Source organism: Orcinus orca, chromosome 11 (genome assembly GCF_937001465.1).
Source record: "Orcinus orca chromosome 11, mOrcOrc1.1, whole genome shotgun sequence".
NCBI classification, from domain to species: Eukaryota; Metazoa; Chordata; class Mammalia; order Artiodactyla; family Delphinidae; genus Orcinus; species Orcinus orca.
The window spans coordinates 34530117-34552137 of NC_064569.1; the positions used below are offsets into that span (position 1 = coordinate 34530117).

Here is a 22021-nt window from a genome sequence, read left to right on the forward strand (position 1 = left end):
TGTCACAGTAAAGACGCTGAAAGTCAAAAAAAAAAACCAAAAAAACTGAAAGCATCAAGAGAAAAATGACCACATATGTGGGAATCCCAGTAAGATAAATAGCTGAGTTCTAGAAGCCAGAGGACAGTGGGATGGCATATTTAAAGTGCTGAAAAATAAAAACTGTAAAATAATTTTCTAGAAAATCAATCTCTCAAGAATGAATGCAAAATAAAGACATTCCCAGATAGACAAAACTGAGAGGATTTGTTATTAGCAGACATACTAGTTATTATTAGACATACTAAAGGAAGTTTTTCAGGCTGAAGTCAAGTGACATCAGACAATACAAAACAACCAAAGCGTACTAGTAGAGGTAATTGCAGTAATCATAAAAGACACTATAATTGCATATTTCTTTTTCTTTATTCTCTTGTTTAAAAAGCAGTTATATAAACCAATATGTATGTAATTATACTACTGACCAGTATAATATAGAAATGTAGTATATTTGATAATAATGCCACAAATAAAGCAGATGGAAGCAAAGCTATTTTGCAGTAATTAAATGACAGCAGCTGATAACTCAGAACCACAGGAAGAAATGAAGAGAACCAGAAAGGCTAAATAAAAAGGCTCATGTAAAAAACTCAATGAAATATAAGTTCTCTCATTTCTTATCTCTAAAAGATATAAGATTATATAAAGTAACACTATAAAAATGTATTGTGGTTTGTTACACAGGTAGGTATATGGACAACAAATATAACAAAAAAAAAAGGGAAGAAGAGGGCTTCCCTGGTGGCGCAATGGTTGAGAGTCTGCCTGCCGATGCGGGGGACATGGGTTCGTGCCCCGGTCCAGTAAGATCCCACATGCCGTGGAGCGGCTGGGCCCGTGAGCCATGGCCGCTGAGCCTGCGCGTCCGGAGCCTGTGCTCCGCAATGGGAGAGGCCACAACAGTGAGAGGCCCATGTACTGCAAAAGAAAAAAAAAAAAGGGAAGAGGAAAAAGAGTATATATAGGAGTAATGTTTCTATATGTCACTGCAATTAGGTAGTATAATTCTGGAGAAGATTCTGTAGTAGAGTTAAGATGTACATTGTAAGCCCTAGAGCAACCATTAAGAAAGCAATTTAAAATATAGTGAGAAAATTATTAAGGAAATTAAAATGTTACACTAGAAAATGTTCACTGAATAAAAAAAGCAGTAAAGAAGAGACAAAAACAATACAAGACCTATAAAAACAAAAAGTAAAATGGCAAAGATAAATCCAGACATATCAGTTACAACATTAAGCAATCCAATCAAAAGGCAGAGATTCAACAAAGTACTCCCTGTAGGAGACACTTTTAGGATCCAAAAATATATAGGTTAAAAGCAAATGGGATGAAAACATATATACCATGTACTATAAGCAGCCTGAGTAGCCATTCTAATATCAGATAAATTAGACTTTAAAACAAAACAAAACAAAATGGTACTACAGATAAAGAAGAACATTTTATAATGATATAAGGGTCACTATATCAGGATATTATGACAATTACAGCATACAGTCATGTACAACAAAATCACAAGGTAAATAAATCTAATACAAAATAAATGAAACAAAAGGATTGAAGTGAGAAGCAGACAATTCAGCAATAATAGCTGCAAAGTTTCCTTAGATAGAATAACTAGGCAGAAGATCAACAAGGAAATGGAAGAGTTGAACAATACTTTCAACCAACAAGGCCTGACAGACATCTACAGAACACTTCACCCAACAACAACAGAACACACATTCTTTCCAAGCACATATTGAACATTTTCCAGGATAGCCATATGCTATGTATAAAACAAGCCTCAATAAATTTTAAAAGATTGAATAATACAAAGTGTGTTTTCCAACCACAATGGAATGAAAGTAGAAATCAATAACAGACGGAAATGTGGGAAATTCACAAATACATGGGACTTAAACACCACACTCCTAAATAACCAGTGAGTCAAATGAGACACCACAAGTGATAATAGAAAATACTTTAAGATGAATGAAAATGAATTCACAACATACCAAAACTTCAGGGATGCTGCAAAAGAAGTGCTTAAAGGAAAATTTACAGTTGCTAATGCCTATATTAAAAGAGAAAAAAGATCTCATACCAATGACCTAACCTTCCACCTAAAGCACTGAAAAAAAGGAGAGCAAATTAAATCTAAAATTCTATGGAGCCAGTACTTCCCTGATACCAAAACCAGAAAAAGACATCACAAAAAAAGAAAATGATAGGCCAATATCTCTTCTGAATACAGAGGAAAATCTAGCAACATATAAAAAGGATTAGACCTCATGACCAAGTGGGATTTCCCCAGGAATGCAAGATTGTTTCAACATACAAAAATCAATCAGTGGGCTTCCCTGGTGGCGCAGTGGTTGAGAGTCCGCCTGCCGATGCAAGGGATGCGGGTTCATGCCCCGGTCCAGGAGGATCCCACATGCCGCGGAGCGGCTGGGCCTGTGAGCCATGGCCTCTGGGCCTGTGAGCCATGGCCTCTGAGCCTGCGCGTCCGCAGCCTGTGCTCCGCAACGGGAGAGGCCACAATGGTGAGAGGCCCGCGTAACGCAAAAAAAAAAAAAAAAAAAAAATCAAGCTGTGTGATACACCATATCACAATGGTAATGGACAAGAACCACAGGATCATCACAACAGATGCAGAAGGAGCATTTGACAAAATCCAACAGTCATGATAACACCACTTCAATTAGGAAAAGAAGGGCACTTCCTCAATCTAATCAAAGGCATCTACAAAACTCATAGCTAACACACTCAATGATGAAGGACTGAATGCTTTCCCTCTGAAATCAAGAATAGGACAAGGATGTCCACTCTTGTCACTTCTACTCAACACTATCCTGGAAGTTTTAGCTAGTGTAATGAGGCAAGGTAAAGAAATAAAAGGCATCCAGATTGCAAAGGAAGAAGTAAAATTATTTGTGTGTGACATTACTATGTATATAGAATATCCCGGGGAATCCAATAAAAAACTATTACAACTAATAAATGAATTCAGCAAGGTTGCAGAATACAAGATCAATATACAAAAATATTGGCAAAAATTAGTGATTTGTTGAGGCCTCGGATTTTTTTTGGGGGGGGTGGTCTCTTTTTGGGCAATTCTCCTTGTCAAAAGTCTTCTTTATCTTGAGCTGGAATCTGCCCTATTAATGTCTCCTTGAGTAACACATACTGAAGTCACTCCTCTTTCATGGAGCTCCTTACATATTTAATAGTAGTTATCATAACCTCCCACCATTTTCCTGGCTACCTTCTTCATTTTCCTAACATAATGAAATTTAAACCTTCCTTTTTTTTCCTGATTGTCACCTTCTACTCCTAGATAGATTAAAAATTTATCTTTCCCAGACAGAAAATTTTTTTTTTTCGGTACGTGGGCCATATAATATTATAGATATGATAGATATTGGATGGATAAATAGATGAGAAAGAATGAATGGACACATTTCCCCAATTTGGGGAATCAAGTCCAACCATGGGCTGAACAATCCTGAGGCATCTCCAATGAAGTGGCAGCTGGCAGAGAAGCAAAATATCAGGCAGGAACTAAAACCCCTTAATAGGATTTGCCCTGAAAACCTGGCATTTCATAAAGCAACAAAGTAAAGGCATTCTACCCTCTGCTCAAGTGGAGCACAGACAATATGTTTCCAATGCATCATATGAATCATAATGTCTTTGTTGTTCTTTAGCCTTAATTTAATTGTAAAGAAATGTGGTATCACATTTTGTTCCGTGAAGAGGAAAATAATCCTTGTATTATGCCAGCCAATAAAAATAACTCAATATGAAAAAAAAAGAAAAAAGAAATTACTACTTGATCTACACTAGTTATATTGAACTCATGGTGGTTGAATAAAACACCTAGGTCTTTTTATATGACATTGCCAGGTTCTACTTGCATTTATGGACCTAAGATTTATATATTTATTCCAGTTAACTTTTTTCATATTCATTTCAGCCTGTAGTTCTAGTATCTTTTGAACTCCTTTAAGTGTCCTTCTCTAATACAGAAAATGCCCTCTCTTTTTAGCATAAGCATACTTTCTATGTCATAGGATGAAAACTGTGAATGAGAAATTCTTAGAAGAGAGGGCTATGGCAAACCCTTTAGCTAGTTCTCTTCAAAATGAAATCATTATTATAATTACTATCTCCTGGGCAGGATTTTTCATTAATCTATAAATCTACCTAATAATGGTATATTCACCTAGCTTATGTCTCTGTATCTTATCATAAAAAATGTTATTCACACAGAATTTATAAAATCCTATGTTAAAAAAATGAGACAGCAAATTTCTTCTAGGAAGCACACTTTGTACTGGAAAGCTCAAAAATGACATAAAAGGGTGTGCAAAGAGAACTCTGCGAAAGAAAGGATAAAAACAAGAATAAATACATGGAAATGTATTATTTCACAGTAATAGAAAGTTATTCTGAGAATGTTACAGGCCCAAACAGCTAATATAACTGTTGTTAGCAGCAGTGTATGAAAGTCACATGTTTGTGATCCATTCCTTTACCTTGTAACTTATGTCCATTCATTTCTATGGACTAAGTCGAAAGATTGACAGTGATAAAGCATCATGGAAGGAGAAACAGGATCTAAACAATTTAAAATTCTTATTATTACACCCTTCACACAAACCTGGTACTGGTAAAGATGCTTTTCCTCCAAAGTTTATCTATAACCTTTGAAATGAATTTCATGTCAGAAGTTTGCATTTTCTATTTACTTATGTTTCTTGCAGTATTTTGGTCAAGAAAGTGAATGAAGAGAAACAGTATTAACTTTACTCAGTGAGAAAAAATAATCAACTATGAAATACCTGTGGGCATCTGGCTGCACTATAGCAATCTCCAGCTGTGGCAAATGGAACTGCATTTCCAAATACTGTCTGGGCAAAAAGAAGGTCTGTAGCTAGAAAATAGTAAATGAAATTCTTTAGCACTGAGACATTGTATGTTTTCACATCTTCATTGCAAAACATGCAGTCTTCATATTACATTCTTAAATACATTCATATAACTAATCCAAAATTTTAAGCAAAAATGTTGCACAATTGTAGTACATAATATAGATCAGGCTCTCAAATTTTTACTTAATATAAAAATGTTCACCTCATAAATTGCTCTAAAATATGACAGGGACATCTGTAACTAATCCATATTTTTTTTTTTTTTTTTTTTTTTTTCCGGTACGCGGGCCTCTCACTGTTGTGGCCCCTCCCATTGCGGAGCAGAGGCTCCGGAAGCGCAGGCTCAGCGGCGTGGCTCACGGGCCCAGCCACTCCGCGGCACGTGGCATCTTCCCGGACCGGGGCACGAACCCACGTCCCCTGCATCGGCAGGTGGACTCCCAACCACTGCGCCACCAGGGAAGCCCAATCCATATGTTTTAAAAGCTAAATAAATGCTCTATCGTATTTTACATCATAGTGAATATCTAAAATAGATAAAGTGGCATAAGGAGCAAAATTACAGAGGAAAAAACATTAGTTAAAGATAAATTATGATAAAGCAACATATATGTACTTATAGAGAGTATGCATATCAATTCATTTAGAGAATTCAAAAACATGAAGGTAAAAAGTGTGCCATTTTCTTTGATTTCTTCTATTACTATTTCATTCTTTCTAATCTTACTTTTGCTATTGTTATTAGCAAAATTTCTTGACTGGCAACAATGCTGGGGATTCCATATAAAGTATCAGAAAGAAAGAGTCATTGGCTCAAAAATAGGTTGGGAGGAACCCTAAAGGTTAGCTGGTACAATCACTTATTCATGCTTGAATCACTTAAGTAACATCCCAACTAATGCGCATGCAGTCGGTGGCTCTCACCTCTGCTAATGTTGTTTCAAATATCTTTCAGGAGGACTGCAAGATCACTGCATGCCCTCATGATGACGCCAGTCCCCTAGAGGCAATCCCCAAAGGTAGCATTTCTGGAAATATTTATCATATCTCCAAGGGCAGCTTCCAAAGCCAGCAGGCCTTCCATGGTGTGCCAGAGTCAGCTTGTACCAAATCATGAGAACCAATTGTGTGTGTCTCTTCCCAACTCCATGCATAATGAGCTCATGTTGGTAGCTTAAAATTGGCCATGGTGGGAATATATACCCCACGGAAACTGGCAAAACCTACAAATCAAACTTTTTTTTTCCTGATTGTTAAGAGCTGGTTGTTAAACATTTATCCGCACACCATTGCTTATGCATGGTACTTAGGGTTAGGCTGGGCAAACTGACACAGTTTTCAAATTAGCCTTTGCTATTATCTCCTCCATCATTCCCTGGATAACCCACAGATAGCTCTCGCTTAACATGTCCAAAGCTAAATGCATTATATTTTTCTCCAAACATATTCCCCCTGCTATATTTCTCATCTCATTGAACTATATCAGCATCTACCCAGTTATTTTGGAACTCTTTCTAAATATTCCATGCCACAAATCCCCATATTCCATCTGTTGGAAAATCATGGAGTGTACCTCTTTAATATTTCTCTCAGGTTCTCTATTCTGAACCAAGTCCCTAATTTAGGTCCTTATCACCTTCTATCTGAACTATTATATTAGCTTCCTAAATATCTTCATGGATACAATTTGCTCTCTCTCCAACTGAGCCTGTTCCCTCCCCTGTTTATACTTTTACCCCAAAGGTCCCCATAACTTAAAAGATAAATTCAGTTGTATAGTTTAGTACACGTTGTTCTTCATGATCTGCTTTCTGGGAACTTCTTTAATAAGCGGCTATCCCCCAACCTCCATTCAATTTATGCTTAGACAAAACTAGACTACTCCTTATTCTCTAGTGGAACCAAAATGCTTCACCATTTCATGCTGTGTTCATGATGTCTCCTCCTGAAACTCCTTCTCCTCACTTTGGTTAATTCAAATTTGTCTTCAAGATTTCCTTAAGATAGTTTCTTGAGGAAAGTTGACTTCTATTCAGCAAATATTTTTTTAGAACCTATTGCGTATTGGGCATTATCATAAGTACTGTAAGAGCACAATAGTGGATGACATAGGGGCCGATGGAACCTGAGTGCTACCAGAGAGAAACAAGTAATAGAGTAGATACTATCATATGTTGTAGGTGATCAATGCTATAGAAAAAAATTTAAAAAAAAGCAGGAAAAGAATGAGAAGAAACGGAGTTTTGGAGTGGAGAGGGTCCAGGATGAACTTATTGGGAAGGTGTATTTAAGCAGAGACCAGGAAGAAACTGAGGGGTAAACCCAAAAGACAATCATTCTAGGCAGATAGAACAGAAAGTGCAAAGGCCTTAAGGAGGGGTGGAGGGCATGCTTGATGTATTCAAGAAACAGCAAAGGGACAAATGTGTCTGAACCAGATCGTGCAAGGGAGGAGTGTGGAGGGAAGGAGCAGAAAGGTAATGGAGGTGGGAAGGTCTTATTGAGTTTTATTGACCATCGGCAGGATTTTTAATTCTGTTATGAGTTAGATGGGAGATGTTTGGAGAGTTCTGAGCAGAGGTTGGGGTTATTAAAAAGATGAAATGAGATAATGTATAAGACAAGACATGGCTTACGTTTTAAGGGATCACTCTGGATTCTCTATTGAGAAGAGAATCTAGGTCAGGAGTTGGGGAAAAGGTGAAAAGGAACCTGAGTGCTACCAGAATAAACAGGAATACCAGTCAGTAAGCATAAGAATCCAGGTGAAAAAAATGATATAGACTTGGCCCACGGTTATAGCAAATGAGATAATGGCAAAGTGGGATTTTGCATGTGTCTTAGCTCAAGCTGCCCTAACAAACTGTCACAGACTGGGGGGCTTAAACAAAAGAAGTGCAGGTGCAAACACGGTCAAGTTCTGGTGAGAGCCCCCCTTCCTGGCTTGGAGATCGTCTTCTTCCTGTGTTCTCACATGGCAGAGAAAGAGAGTCCTGGTGTCTTTTCCTCTTTTTTTCATAATGGCATTCATCTTACAATTATGGCCCTACCCTCATGAACTAATCTAGACCTAATTATCTCCCCAGGACCAAACACTGTCACATTGGGGATTAGGGCTTCATCATATGAATTATGCAGGACACAATACAGTGCATAGCAGCATGTATGTTAATGATTCACCTGACAGAATTTGATGATGGATGGCACATAGGTGTGAGATAAAGGGAGGAGTTAAAGACATTGCTATGTTTTAGCAAGAGTAACTAGAAGTTGATAGTTGCCATTTACTGAAATGGTAAAAATTTGGGTAGAAGGACTGGTTCCTTTGTAGAGTTGTGAATGGACCTAGAGTCTGTCATACAGAGTGAAGTAAGTCAGAAAGAGAAAAACAAATATCATATATTAACGCATATATGTAGAATCTAGAAAAAGGGTACAGATGAACCTATTTCCAGGGCAGGAATAGAGATGCAGAATGAACATGTGGATGCAGTGGGGGAAGGGGAGGGTGGGACAAACTGTGGGATTAGGAATGACATATATGCACTACCATGTGTAAAATAGATAGCTAGTGGGAACCTGCTATAAAGCACAGGAAGCTCAGCTCAGTGCTCTGTGATAACCTAGATGGGTGGGATGGGGGGGTGGGAGGGAGGTCCAAGAGGAAGGGGCATAGGTATACATATCGCTGATTCACTTCATTGTACAGCAGAAACTAACACAACATGGCAAAGCAATTATACTCCAATTAAAAAAAAATGAAAGTTCAGTCTTGGATACATTGTCAGACACATATTAGATTTCATGTGGATATGCGGAGTAGGGAGTTGAATCTTGGAATTCAGGGAAGCAGTCTGAATTAGGGATATACATTTGGGACTGTCATTTAATAGATGGTATTTGAAATCTATAAGTTGAAAGAGATCCTTAAGGGAATGACTGAGTCCTGAAGTTCTTCAATACTCAGTGTTGTATAAAATGAAGAGTAATTAGCCAAGTTGAGAAACAGTGAGAAAGATGGGAGAAAGAGTGACCAAGACAGGAGCCAAATGATGAGAGTGAGAAGTCCTGGAAACCAAAGACTGCTGATGGATCAAATGAAATGAAAATCAAGAATTTGGCATTGGAGTTAAAGAAATGGAAGAATTGGTGATGTAAGAGAAAAAGGAAAGTTTGCTGAAATAATGGTCCTGAGTTGGTACAAAGCAAGGAGCTCAGAGCACAAGTAGAAGGGGTTGCCTCAGATGGCAGCAGAAATAGTTCATCCACAGTGACCAGGAGAGAAGGCAAAGTCTATAGGTCAAGGTTTAGGTCATCAGCAATGAGTGACTGGAGTGGAGGTATTAGAAAATTTTGAAGTTTGAAGCCAGAGGAGAAGCTGTGAGTCAGACATTGAGAAGAGTTGGGGAGGAATGAACCAGGGTCTGTGCAATCTCAGGAGTCATGCATTTAAAGTAAGATCAGTCAGGAGGGCTGTGTATTACTTGCCACATGCAAGATTCATGGTGCAAGTGCAGAGTAGGTGAAAGGTTTAATTTAATCAAGACTGGGTTTTTGGCACACAAGTATGAGGAACGAAAAGAGAAAGCAAGTGGAAAATGTATACATTTAACATTGTATCTTCAGAGCCCAGTCCAATGCCTGGCAAAATGGCAGGTTTGATAAATTAATGAAAGATAAAAGCTTGCTAAACAGTAAATAAGTTCCCAAATGCCCATTATGTACTCAGCAATGCTGACACAACATATATTATTAAATAATAACCATTGTTTATAGAACACCTACTACTCGCAAGGCATTTACTAGATATGTTACAAGTATTATCTCTTAATCCTAACCGAAAAAAAAAAAAAAGGAAAGAAAGCAGAAAAAAAGAAAGAAAAAAACCTGAGAGCCATCTTATTATGACTGGTAACTGGATGCAGAGAATTTACACCCAGCAATCTAACTCCAGAGTCTATGATCATAACCAAAGCATTATAACACTTCCCCACTGCAGTAATTGTGGGTGTTCAGTAAATGGTAGCCACTATTACTGACAATAATAGTTCACCATCATATGACTGATTTAGAAATTATGTATTCATGCATTCACTGTCTCAACAAACATTGTTTTGTTTCTTTTTGTGGTTTAGGTACTGTGCTAGGCACTGGTGATTCAATTGTGATTTAGAGTTTCTGCTTCTGAAATGAACTTCTTTGCATTTTCATGTCACTATGTAATTTTCAGGAGGGCAGACTGTCTGATGCTCAGTGTATGTTAGGTTTCATAAAGTATATTTACTTTAACTTGACTGTACTATAAATTACTTCCTAGAAAGGCAGCAGGTCCATAATCTGGGATCTGTGAGTGGGACTTTATCTCCCTGCAATGCCAGTTACTAACTGTATGAATTGGGCCAATCACTTAATTCTATAAGTGCATCTTAATTTCATCACTTGCAACAATGTGATGAAATTTTGCCTTATCTAGTATAGGGTTGTTAAAAAGATCAAATGAGATAAAGTATAAGAAAATACTAGACAAACTGTCACCTGAAGCTAATGTTAATTATTACTTTAAGCCCTTGCAAAAAAGCTTATACAACTACATTGAGGATATTAACTTCCTTATTTTTAATGTAATTGAGGATTTTAAGGTAGATTGTTATATCTTGGGAGGGCAGGATCTTTACTATGACAGTATCCTTACTATCTTTACTAATGACAGTGTCATTACCACTACATTTTTATTAAGGGTTCCCATGGTTTGTATCACTATGTAGCTAATAACTTTTTAAAAAGAATTCTAAGTAATTATTGTACAATGCTAGGCCCTTCTCTATACCCTAGCTACCACATATACCATATAGTATATTGTTACACTTGCATTAGCAAACAGGTACTTTTCATTTTACAAATAGAGATTCAGCACTTACTTTTAATTTGCATGGAATTAAGATCAATTCTTATTTTGCTGAAAACAGTGTGTCCAGCAGCCAAGTAGTCATTTTTACACTCACAGTCTTGCCTCCTGCTTCCATTAAAAGGACATTCATATGGATTTTGCAGTCTGTAACAACATTAGAATATTTTAGTATTAGATACCATTATTAGACCATAATGCAGATAAATGGTAAACTTTGGAAGTGGGAAGGTAAAAGACACACTCTTCAATATTTTAGGGTCAACAGGTTAAATGTGAAAGAAATGAAAATCACTCAACAAGTTAAATGTCAAAGAAATACAAAATGATCAATGGGAAATTCAAGACCAGTTTGTGGAAAAATAATTCAGCTGTAGTTCTCCTAGCTTTTATTACTGGAATTAATTTGATTTCTATGAAAATACACACAGGTCTTAAATTCTTCCCTCCTCTGTTGTCTCACTGCTCACCCATAGTATCCTTCTTAGTCAGTCTCTCTGTGAGTACATGTTAATGCTCAAATCTTTATTATTGAACAGGCATGGACAACATCTGGCTTAGGTCATAATATATCTACCTGTTTCTAAATTACTTGTCACACTGGGAGCTATTCAAGTACCACTCTGAACTCTGGAACTTCTAATTCTCTTGAAGGACCATGAAAATGCACAGATAAGGCAAAACACAGCATATACCTAAAGCCATACACTTCAGAAAAGTTGTCTTCTTCACCTTTGACCAATGATATATATTCCTTGGGGTTCTGCAAGTGCATGCCAGCACAATAGATCTAAAGAGAAAATGCAAAGATCTAGAAAAGATTTTTTCAAAGTCAACAGTCAATGCTAAAATCAAATAGGAGCTGTCTTCATAATACCTTTATTATTCTTCCTTTAATGTTAAGGTAATAGTCACCATCTTTGGTAATGTTGTTTTTCACTTGGATTTCTTTACAGCTGGTAAATGTTTTACCTTCAAGGACAAGTGAGTACAACTTATCAACAATGAACAAATTACAGACACAACATGAATTTAACTCAATTACACCAATATTGTTATATTCTGAAAAAAACAGACCTTTCATTTTGTGGAGTGTATGACTACTCTAAATATTTATTTTCAGATTTTAATTAAAACTTCTGAGGAACACTTAGGTTCTAGATTTTTGAAGTCTAGTACTTACAGTCATGGACATAACATTTCTTTTGAGCATCTGGTTTTAAACTCTTTAAACATAAGTCACTGGACCAACCATTGTCAGCTATGCATTCCACTCTTCTCTCCATTACCCCAACTCCACAAGTCACAGAGCACTGTGAACAGAGTAAAATTTGAAGGTAAAGTATATAATGGATAATAAGGCCAGTAAATACATATCTCCTCCTTTCAAGCTAGGTCCTTTTGGAACAAACTGATGATCAATAATGGCTAGAATTTCTGCAGACACAAAAATATCCTGGAGGCTAGAGAGTCACAGGTGGGGCTAATCCTTAAGAAACTCAATCTATTCTTTCTCAGTTACTGGCTCCTTTCCATTTATTTTGTATCGTTAGCTCAGCAGTATATTGTTAATACCTGATAAATATTAATTAATGATGGTTATTCAGACTACTGAGTTTTTACTCATTGTTGTATGCTGTTTGCAAAGCAATATTTACTTGCTTTCTATCAATTAAATTGGAAATGGAATATGGTGCAAATAACCTGTATTACTCATACATTAGATTTATTTACTTTTTCACTTAACCAATAAGTATTGCTTAAGCATCTACTCAAAATGCAAGCCACTGTGCCAGGTGCTCTGAGGAAAAGAAACAAGTATTAATTATGGTCCCTGCTTAAGGCAGGTTATAGCAAACTTAGAAAAAGAGATGATAACTGATAAATAACTGGTAAAGTGATTGTTAGACAATAGGGGTATGAGACAACTCTGATATCTAGTTAGAAGTGCAGAATAGTAGGCATCCCACAACTAGAAAGTCTCATTCAGAAGATTTTAAATTCATAATTATAAACTGACCTTGCTCCATTTTCCAACTTTCCAAGTGGCCATATGCAAACAGGTTCTAAAATTGCATTTGTAAACCTGAGGGGAAGGCAGCACAGGGCATTCTTGATAGTCTATAGGCCACAGCTCATGAAGCTTATATTTCTCAGTAGATCGGATCCCAATACAATATGAAATCCTTTGTCGGTAACTAAATCCACAGTTACCTGCACACTGAAAAATACAATGTTACGAAGGGAGAAGAAGATGCTTTTAAACTTAACCAGGGTTAAGCACCACTACTTTCCAGGTGCTTAATATATACTATGTTATGGTATCCCCACAACAATCCTATTATTAGCCTCATTTACAGATGGGTAAACAAATGTTCAGAGGTATTAGGCAACTTTCACAGAGTTGTGCCAGGATGGAAAGGATCCAGATTCAGGATAGATTGTCTATATTCAGTGCCTATGTTTTTTCTGTTTGTTCCTTTGTTTGTTTTCTGTTTTCTTGGTCACACTACAAAGAATAGCTTAACTGAATGAAAATTTATCACCTGATAAGCAGAGCTTTGGAGAAATGAAACATATCAAGCATTCTTACCTGAAATAAAGGACATTTATTAGTCTTAATGTACTTGTAACTCTATATAAGTTTAGCATATATTTATCTCTATACATACAATGTGATGTGTACTACCATTTGACTAGAATAGGTAAGTGATTTAGATATAAATTAACGATCCAGAGAAAAGAATGGGCAAATAGATTTCTGACTCCAACAAAAAGGAGTAACAAGGAATAGAGTTACCATCTGACCTAAAACAAAAAAAACACTTGAACAAAATATGTATTGATTAAACAATGGCTCTTAAGACACTGGACATTAGGCAATAAAGGACAGTGATTCCCTGGGAGACGGAAACAAACAAAGTGACCCTATAATTGCTCCAGCTTAATGTCTTGAGAGAGTTTCCAGGTTTTGGAACAAGGAAAGGGATCCCAAGGGGACAGCAGAGTTCTGACCAGTGCAAACATGTGAGGACTCCAACTGAGGCCAAGGCATGGACCGATTAAAAGACATATGGGGACGTCCCTGGTGGTCCAGTGGGTAAGACTCCATGCTCCCATGCAGGGGGCCCAGGTTCGATCCCTGGTCGGGGAACTAGATCCCGCACGCATGCTACAACTAAAAGTCCGCATGCCGCAACTAAGAAGTCCTCATGCCACAACTGAAAGATCCCATATGCTGCAACTAAAGATCTCACATGCCCCAACAAAGATATCGTGTGCCTCAAATAAGACCTGGTGCAACATAAATAAATATTTTTAAGTAAATAAATGACATATGAATCACTGTATCTGGCACTCACACAGGACCAAATATAGTGTCTGTTCCCTTCATTCAGACTGGAAAACCTTATATACATGCAGCAATAGGAAGAGTACTCAAAGGGGTCTTGCCACAGTAGAGGGGAATAGCTAACTCTAGACTAAACAATGAACTGGTCTCCCATAAAAAATCTTAAGAGCAAGACAAGAAAAGATCACACTTCTTACAGACAAAATAACTGCATTCTGGAACAAAGCTCAAAATATACGTATAGAAATAAAAACTATCAAGTAGCCAACAAAGTAAAATTCATAATGCATGGCATGCAATAAAAAATTAACTGGCATGCAAAGAGGCAGGAAAATATAACCTATGATGAGGAGAAGTATCCATCTATCAAAGCAGACCCCAAGGGGTGAGTGACACCGGTGAAAACAGCAGAGCAAGGACATCTGAAAACGTTCTCTTCTATAAAGGCAATGAGAAAACTGACAAAACTTGTGAAAATCAACTTTTTCAGAGCTCTGTAAATTAACCAAAGGCTTGCAGCAATCCGGGAAGCATTTATTAAAGAAATAAGGCTAAATCTCAGTAAGAACAGTGAGCTTTGTGTGTTTTAGTTTGCCCTATTCCCATTCCCCCTCTTTAGCTCTATAGGAGGATTGAAAATCAATAGCCCTGCAAACATACTGAAAAACAAAAGCATGGAAGCCACCAGAGGGATTGGACATCTTTCTAAGCCTCATTTCCAGAGAACTGTCATTATTTGAACTGTTTAGTGGTTTTCTGAAAGACCTCACTTGCAAGTCTCTATTTGACTTTACCCAGCACTTGCCCAGTGCTAAAAGCCTTCTCCTTGGAGGCATTTTTTAACACAATTAAAGGCTATTGTTTAACTTTGCAGCTTCCAGAGGAAGTGGATAACAGTCAGGCAAGCAATGGGCTACCAAGAAAAGCTTAAAAGGAAAAGCTTGGAAAGGAGATGTCCACAGGGGCTTTAAAAACTCCAACAGAGTCATAGATAACTAGAAGGCCATGGACATACATAAGGTTTGCACATGTCTAGGGCTGTGTGCAAGCTTAGGAAATATCTGAGAAGTACCTACACTCTCATTTCTGGCTGATGTCAAGGCTCTGCTCAAGCAGGAAGTTAAGGTTAAGGAAGAGTTGTCAACTGCCTCATCTAGTGTTGAAGATGCCCACACATGCACACAGAGCCTCTTGGCAAAGACTGGAGATTACTGGTTCCAAGTATCTCAGGAAATCACTACCCAGTCATTAGTTGAAAACTAATCAGATAGAGACTTTAGTGATCACATGAGACAAAGAATACAGACTTTACAGTTAGTTCAGAAAAGTCACTGAACAAACAAACAAACAACAACAAACAGCAGTAACAACAAACTCTGGGAAGATGGGAGAACATGTGTAGAAATCTGTGTATCTATGTAGACCTATAACAAGTAAAGAGATGGAATTAATAAACAAAAAACCTCACACAAATAAAAACCCAGGACCAGAGCCTTCATTGGTGAACTCCCCCCAAAGTTTAAAGAATTAGCACCCTCCCCCTCCAAAATACTTCCAAAAGATAGAATAGAAAAGAACACTTCCTAATTTGTCATATGAGGCCAGTATTTCCCTCATACCAAAACTAGGCAGACATAACAAGGAACGAAAACTACAGACCAATATCTCTTGTGAATATAGATGTAAAAATCCTCAACAGAACACTAGCAAAACAATCCCAGAAGCAAATAAAAAGGATCATACACCATGACAAAGTAAGATTTATCCCAGGAATGTAACATTGTTTCAACATGTGAAATCAATCAATGGAATACATCATACAAATAGACTCATAAAGATCACATGAGCATCTTAAGAGATGCAAAAAAAGCATTTGACAAACTGACACATTTTCATTATACAAACATCAAGCAAACTAAGAATAGGAGGGTATAATAAAGAGAATCTACCAAAAAATCCATAGCTAACCTATTCAATTATGAACATTGAAAGTTTTCCTCTAAAGAGAAGGATATCTGTTTTTACCACTTCTACTCAACATTGTTTTGGAGTTTCTAGCCAGGGAAACTAGGGAAGAAATGAAGTAAAAGGCACCCAGATTTAAAGGAAGAAATAAAACTACCTGGATTTGCAAATGATATACTTCTGTATATAGAAAATGCTAAGTAATCCACACAAAAAAAGAACTGTGCTCAATAAATGTGTTTAACATACAAAAATCAATTCTATCTCTACACATTATGAACGGACAAGCAGAAAATGAAATTAAGAGTATAATTTCATTTTCAGGAGCATAAAAGATTAATAAAATTTTTAGGAACAAAATTAACCAAAAAAGTGTAAGATTTGTACAATGAAAACTATAAACTATAAAGCATCCTTGAAATAAATTAATAAGACCTAAATAAATGGAAAGACATGTCAATTCACGGATTGGAAGACATTATTAAGATGGCAACATTCCCCAAACTGATCAAGATTCAACGTAATCTCTAACAAAATCCTAGCTGGAGTTTACCCAGAATATGACAAGTTGATCCTAAAATTTATATAGGAATGTAAGGGACACAGCATAAGCAAATAATCTTGAAAAGGAAAAGCAAAATTGGTTCTCTCACACTTCCTGATTTCAACACTTACTATAAAACTACCTTACTATAAGACCAAGACTATGTGGTAACGATATAAGGATAGGCACATAGATCAGGGAACTGAATTCAGAGTTCAAAAATAACTCTTCAGTAATAGATAATTCAATGAGGAAAGAACAGTTTTTTCCAAAAATTGTGTTGGAACATCTGGATAGCCACATGCAAAAGGATAAAGTTGGACTCCACTTCACATCATATACAAAAATTAATACAAAGTGGATTACAGACCTAAACGTATCAGCTAAAATTACAAAATTCTCAGAACAAAATATAAGTGTGAACCTTTGTAACCTTGGATGGGCAATAGTTTCTTAGAAATGATACCTAAAGTACAAATGAACAGAAAAAATAAATTTGACGTCATCAAAATTAAATACATTGGTGCACAAAAGACACTATCAAGAAAGTGAAAATGCAAGAGAAAAAGTTACAGCTGACACCACAGAAATACAAGGATTATAAAAGATTACTGCTAACAATTATATGCCAACTAATTAGATAATCTAGAAGACATGGATAAATTTCTATAAATGTTCAATCTCCCAAGACTGAACCAGGAAGAAATAGAAAATATGAACAGACCAATCACATGCACTGAAATTGAAACTGTGATTTAAAAACTCCCAGCGAAAGAAAGTCCAGGACCTGATGGCTTCACAGGTGAGTTCTATCAAAAATTTAGAGAAAAGTCAACACCTATCCTTCTCAAAATAGTCCAAAAAATTGCCAATGAAGGAACACTTCCAAATTCATTCTACAAGGCCAGCATTACCCTGATACCAAAACTAGACAAAGATATCTCACACACACACATACACACACACACACACACACACACACACACACAAATACAGGTCAATATCACTGATGAACATAGATGCAAAAGTCCTCAACAAAATATTAGCAAACCAAATTCAAGCGGGATTTAGTCCAGGGATGCAAGGATGGTTCAATGTCCACAAATCAATCAACGTGATATACCACATTAAGAAAATGAAGGATAAAAGTCATATGATTATTTCAATAGTACAGGGAACATACCTCAATATAATAAAGGTTATATATGACAAACCCACAGCTAACATCACACTCAGTGATGACAAGTTGAAAGCTTTTCCTCTAAGCCTTCTTCTAAGATCAAGAACAAGTCAAAGATACCACTCTCACCACTTTTATTCAACATAGTTTTGGAAGTTCTAGCTACAGCAGTCAGACAAGAAAAAGAGATAAAAGACGTTCAAATTGGAAAGGAAGAAGCAAAACTGTAACCATTTGCAGATTACATGATATTATATATAGAAAACCCTAAAGACTCCACCAAAGAACTATTGGAACTAATGAATGAATTCACTAAAGTTGTAGGATACAAAATCAATACACAGAAATCTGTTGCATTTCTATACACTAACAACAAACTATCAGAAAGAAAAATTTTAAAAACCATTCTATTTACAATTGCATCAAAAGGAATAAAATACCTAGGAATAAATTTAACCAAGGAGGTGAAAGACCTGTACTCTGCAAACTATAAGACATTGATGAAAGAATTGAAGATGACACAAGTAAATGGAAACATACACCATGCTCATGGATTGGAAGAATTAATACTGTTAAAATGTCCACACTACCCAAAGCAATCTATAGATTTAATGCAATTCCTATCAAAATACCAGTGGCATTTTTCACAGAACTAGAACAAAGAATCCAAAAATTTGAATGGAACCACAAAAGGCCTGGAATAGCCAAAGCAATCTTAAGAAAAAAAAACAAACAGAAAAAAAACCCAAAAAACCCTAAAGCTGGAGTTACCATGCTCTTGGATTTCAAACTGTATTATAAATCTATAGTAAACAAAACTGTATGATACTGGCACAAAAACAGAAACATAGCTGAATGGTACAGAATAGAGATCCCAGAAATAAACCCATGCTTATATGGTCAATTAATCTACAACACAAAGCTAGGAATATACAATGGGGAAAAGACAGTCTCATTGATAAATGGCATTTGGAAAACTCAACAGCTATGTGCTAAAGAATAAAACTGGATGCTTTCCTTACACCATATACAAAAATAAACTCAAAATGACTAAAGATTTAAATGTAAGGTCTGAAACCCTAAAACTCCTGGAAGAAAACCTAGGTAATACGCTCTTTCACACCAATCTTAGCAGTATTTTCTTGTATACATCTCCTCAGGCAAGGGCAACAAAAGCGAAAACAAACAAATGAGACCACATCACAATAAAAACCTTTGGCACAGCAAAGGAAACTATCAAAAAAGTGAAAAGACAGCCTACTGAATGGGACAATATATTTGCAATGATATATCGGATAAGGGGTTAATATCCAAAATATATAAAGGACTCACACAACTGAATATCAAAAAAAAGCAAACAATTCAGTTTAAAAATGGGCAGAGGATCTGAATAGATATTTTTCCAAGGAAGACATACAGATGGCCAACAGACACATGTAAAAATACTCAACATTACTAATCATCAAGGAATTTCAAATAAAAACTGTGATATCACCTCATACCTGTCAGAATGGCTATAATCAAAAAGACAACAAACAAACAAGTGCTGGCAAGGATATGGAGAAAAGGGAACCCTCCTGCACTGCTGGTGGGCATATAAATTGGTACAGCCACTATGGAAAATATTATGGCGTTTCCTCAAAAAATTGTGAATGGGAATTACCATATGATCCAGCAAAATTCCACTTCTGGATATTTTCCTGAAGAAAACAAAAACACTAACTCAAAAAGATATATACACCCCAATATTTATTGCAGCATTGATTACAACATTCAAGATATGGAAGCAACCTAAGTTTCCATAAACAGATGAATAAAGAAGCAATAGATAGATGATAGATAGATAGATAGATAGATAGATGATAGATATAGGTAGATAGATAGATATACGGATGATGACAGAGATATATGCTGTACCCCTTACACTTATACAGGGTTGTGCGTCAATTATATCTCAATAAAACCGGAAGAGAAAAATTTTTTAAAGCAGCCAACTATGCAGGGACAGATGCCAAACCGTCCCTGGTAGTCGGTTTCAAAGTTGTCACCGCTTCAGAACTGCACCAGAGTTTAACATACATGTCGCTATTATTCTATTTGCACCATCCAACTGCCAGCGATTTTATCCCTTAGATTGATATGCACACCATCATCTGCTCCCATGTTCAAATTTAGACCCAGTTTCAACTGGGTCAAATTTGAAACTCAGCTGTGTTTTCCAGGAGCGAAAATTCTCAACTTCCTTTCTTTGCCTTACCTGTGATGAGTTTCCCGTTACCACAATATACTTGCAGGGAGGGTTTCTGCACTTTCTGACTGCAAGAGGTCTGGTTGAAGGATCGCAGAAACTTTCATTCACTTGCGTGTTTTGTGCACCCACGCACTTCACTTGCCGATGTGTCTCTCTTTTCTTACATGACGTTGAACACTAGAAATACAATGACGAAATGAAGAACACATTCTTTCACTGAAGGGTTGTCTGAAAGTGTACTTGACAATACTCACATCCAGCCACTCTCCCGCCACCCAATGGTACTGTATGCAGTCCTGACGCCAACATTGTCTCTGAAAATAAGGCCGTGTGGACTGATCACACTTTTCTTCTGCCACCCGACCAACACCTCGCAGTCTGCAGTACACATCCCTTTGCTGAACTCCAGAGCCACAGGTCACAGAGCACTATGAAGAAACCCAAACGATTGGAATAATTAACTAACAAATATAAAATTATGTAAAAATCTCAAAGTAGAGCAAAATTATACCATGCATTAGATAGAAAATACATGCAAGAAGTATTTTTAACATTGCCTGGTCTGGAGCACCTATACAAGTATACAAATAGATGTTCTTTATTTTGCAATACCTATTCAAGTCTTGTAGAAACTATGACCAGATACTCCGTCCGAATAGATAGCTCTCTCTTCTGACTTCAACATACTTAATATCTATAAAATTTACCACACAAACTATTCTACTACTACATTGCTTTTGAACATTATTTAAATATTGAAATTACACTGTATTCATAATCTCCCTCAAAGCAACAATAATTTCCAAGTTTGGGTTCTATCCATCTTTATACCTGCCATCCCTATTACAGCTTGGGGATCCAAACATTTGCTGATTTGTTGACTCGTGATTGTATTTCAGTGGAGAGGTGTTTTGGGAAACTGATCATGTAAGCTTACAGTTTACTTAGACAACCTTGTCTTAGCCTCTCCTCTCACTTGTCTTATCTGTACAAAGAAGGTTTTGTGTTATTTGTAAAATTTCACAGAACATGTCCCACACATTTATTCCTCGCAACAGCTCTTTAAAGGAGGCACCAGGGCTGAGGGCCCGGGACTTAGCTAAGAGATGTTAAGTCATTTGCCTGAGCTGCTACGTGAAGTCAGTGGCGAAGCAGGTTTAAGCCCACTTCTTTCTGACTGCAGCCTTTGAGCTCTCCCCGTGCTGCCTCCACGGGATGGAGAAGGACTTGGCAACTTCTCAGGGTTTTCTCAACTCTGCAAGGCCAAGCCATAAAACAGCAGAGCCTGACCACAACCAAGAGCTAGGATGCCAACATTAATAAAGTAGGCAGAACGTCTAAGGGTATTTATTTAATTTGTGAGCTTGGTTTTTATACTCTTCGTTATTCCAGAAGGGATTGGAGGTCATATTGAGTGTTACATGGGGCCTCATGGCTGTTCGCAACTATGACAGTGTAAGGGTAAAACTTCAGGTTTTTCATTAAGGTCTCTGTTTCTGCAGGATTCACAGAGTCAGTGGTTGCTTTTTTCTCTAACAGTAAATATGTCTCTGCAGAATATGGTTTCACCATGAATTGTAAAACACTTAACGCCCACAAAAGCTAAGAACTTAGTTCACCTGTTAGACTCAAGTTCCTCTTATAAACTCTTGCAACAGTTTTACTCTAGCGGCACCTTTAGATTTAGTTTTCTGTCTTGTGTGTATAAGCGGCAACCACTGACTTAAAAGAGGATTTTTATATTTTTTTAACTTACAAAGAATATTATGCATATCTACATTGCTTACTTATATTGACCCTCATCTTATGCTTTAGCAGTTGAATTTTGACAGCTTATTGAATGTTTTCACAAAAAAGACATGG

General features: G+C 36.8%; 1 protein-coding gene across 1 annotated transcript in view; it reads right to left on the reverse strand.

The window, feature by feature from the left end:
* Positions 1-22021, reverse strand: part of ADAMTS20 (ADAM metallopeptidase with thrombospondin type 1 motif 20) — a 195643-nt gene that overhangs the window by 14216 nt on the left and 159406 nt on the right. The window contains exons 30-37 of the mRNA XM_004274437.3: positions 20413-20586; positions 20165-20335; positions 12887-13087; positions 12050-12179; positions 11744-11838; positions 11562-11656; positions 10880-11013; positions 4872-4963 (exon numbers count right to left, since the gene is read on the reverse strand). Of these exons, the coding sequence (XP_004274485.2) occupies positions 4872-4963; positions 10880-11013; positions 11562-11656; positions 11744-11838; positions 12050-12179; positions 12887-13087; positions 20165-20335; positions 20413-20586 (1092 nt within the window). The remainder of the gene's footprint in view (positions 1-4871; positions 4964-10879; positions 11014-11561; positions 11657-11743; positions 11839-12049; positions 12180-12886; positions 13088-20164; positions 20336-20412; positions 20587-22021) is intronic.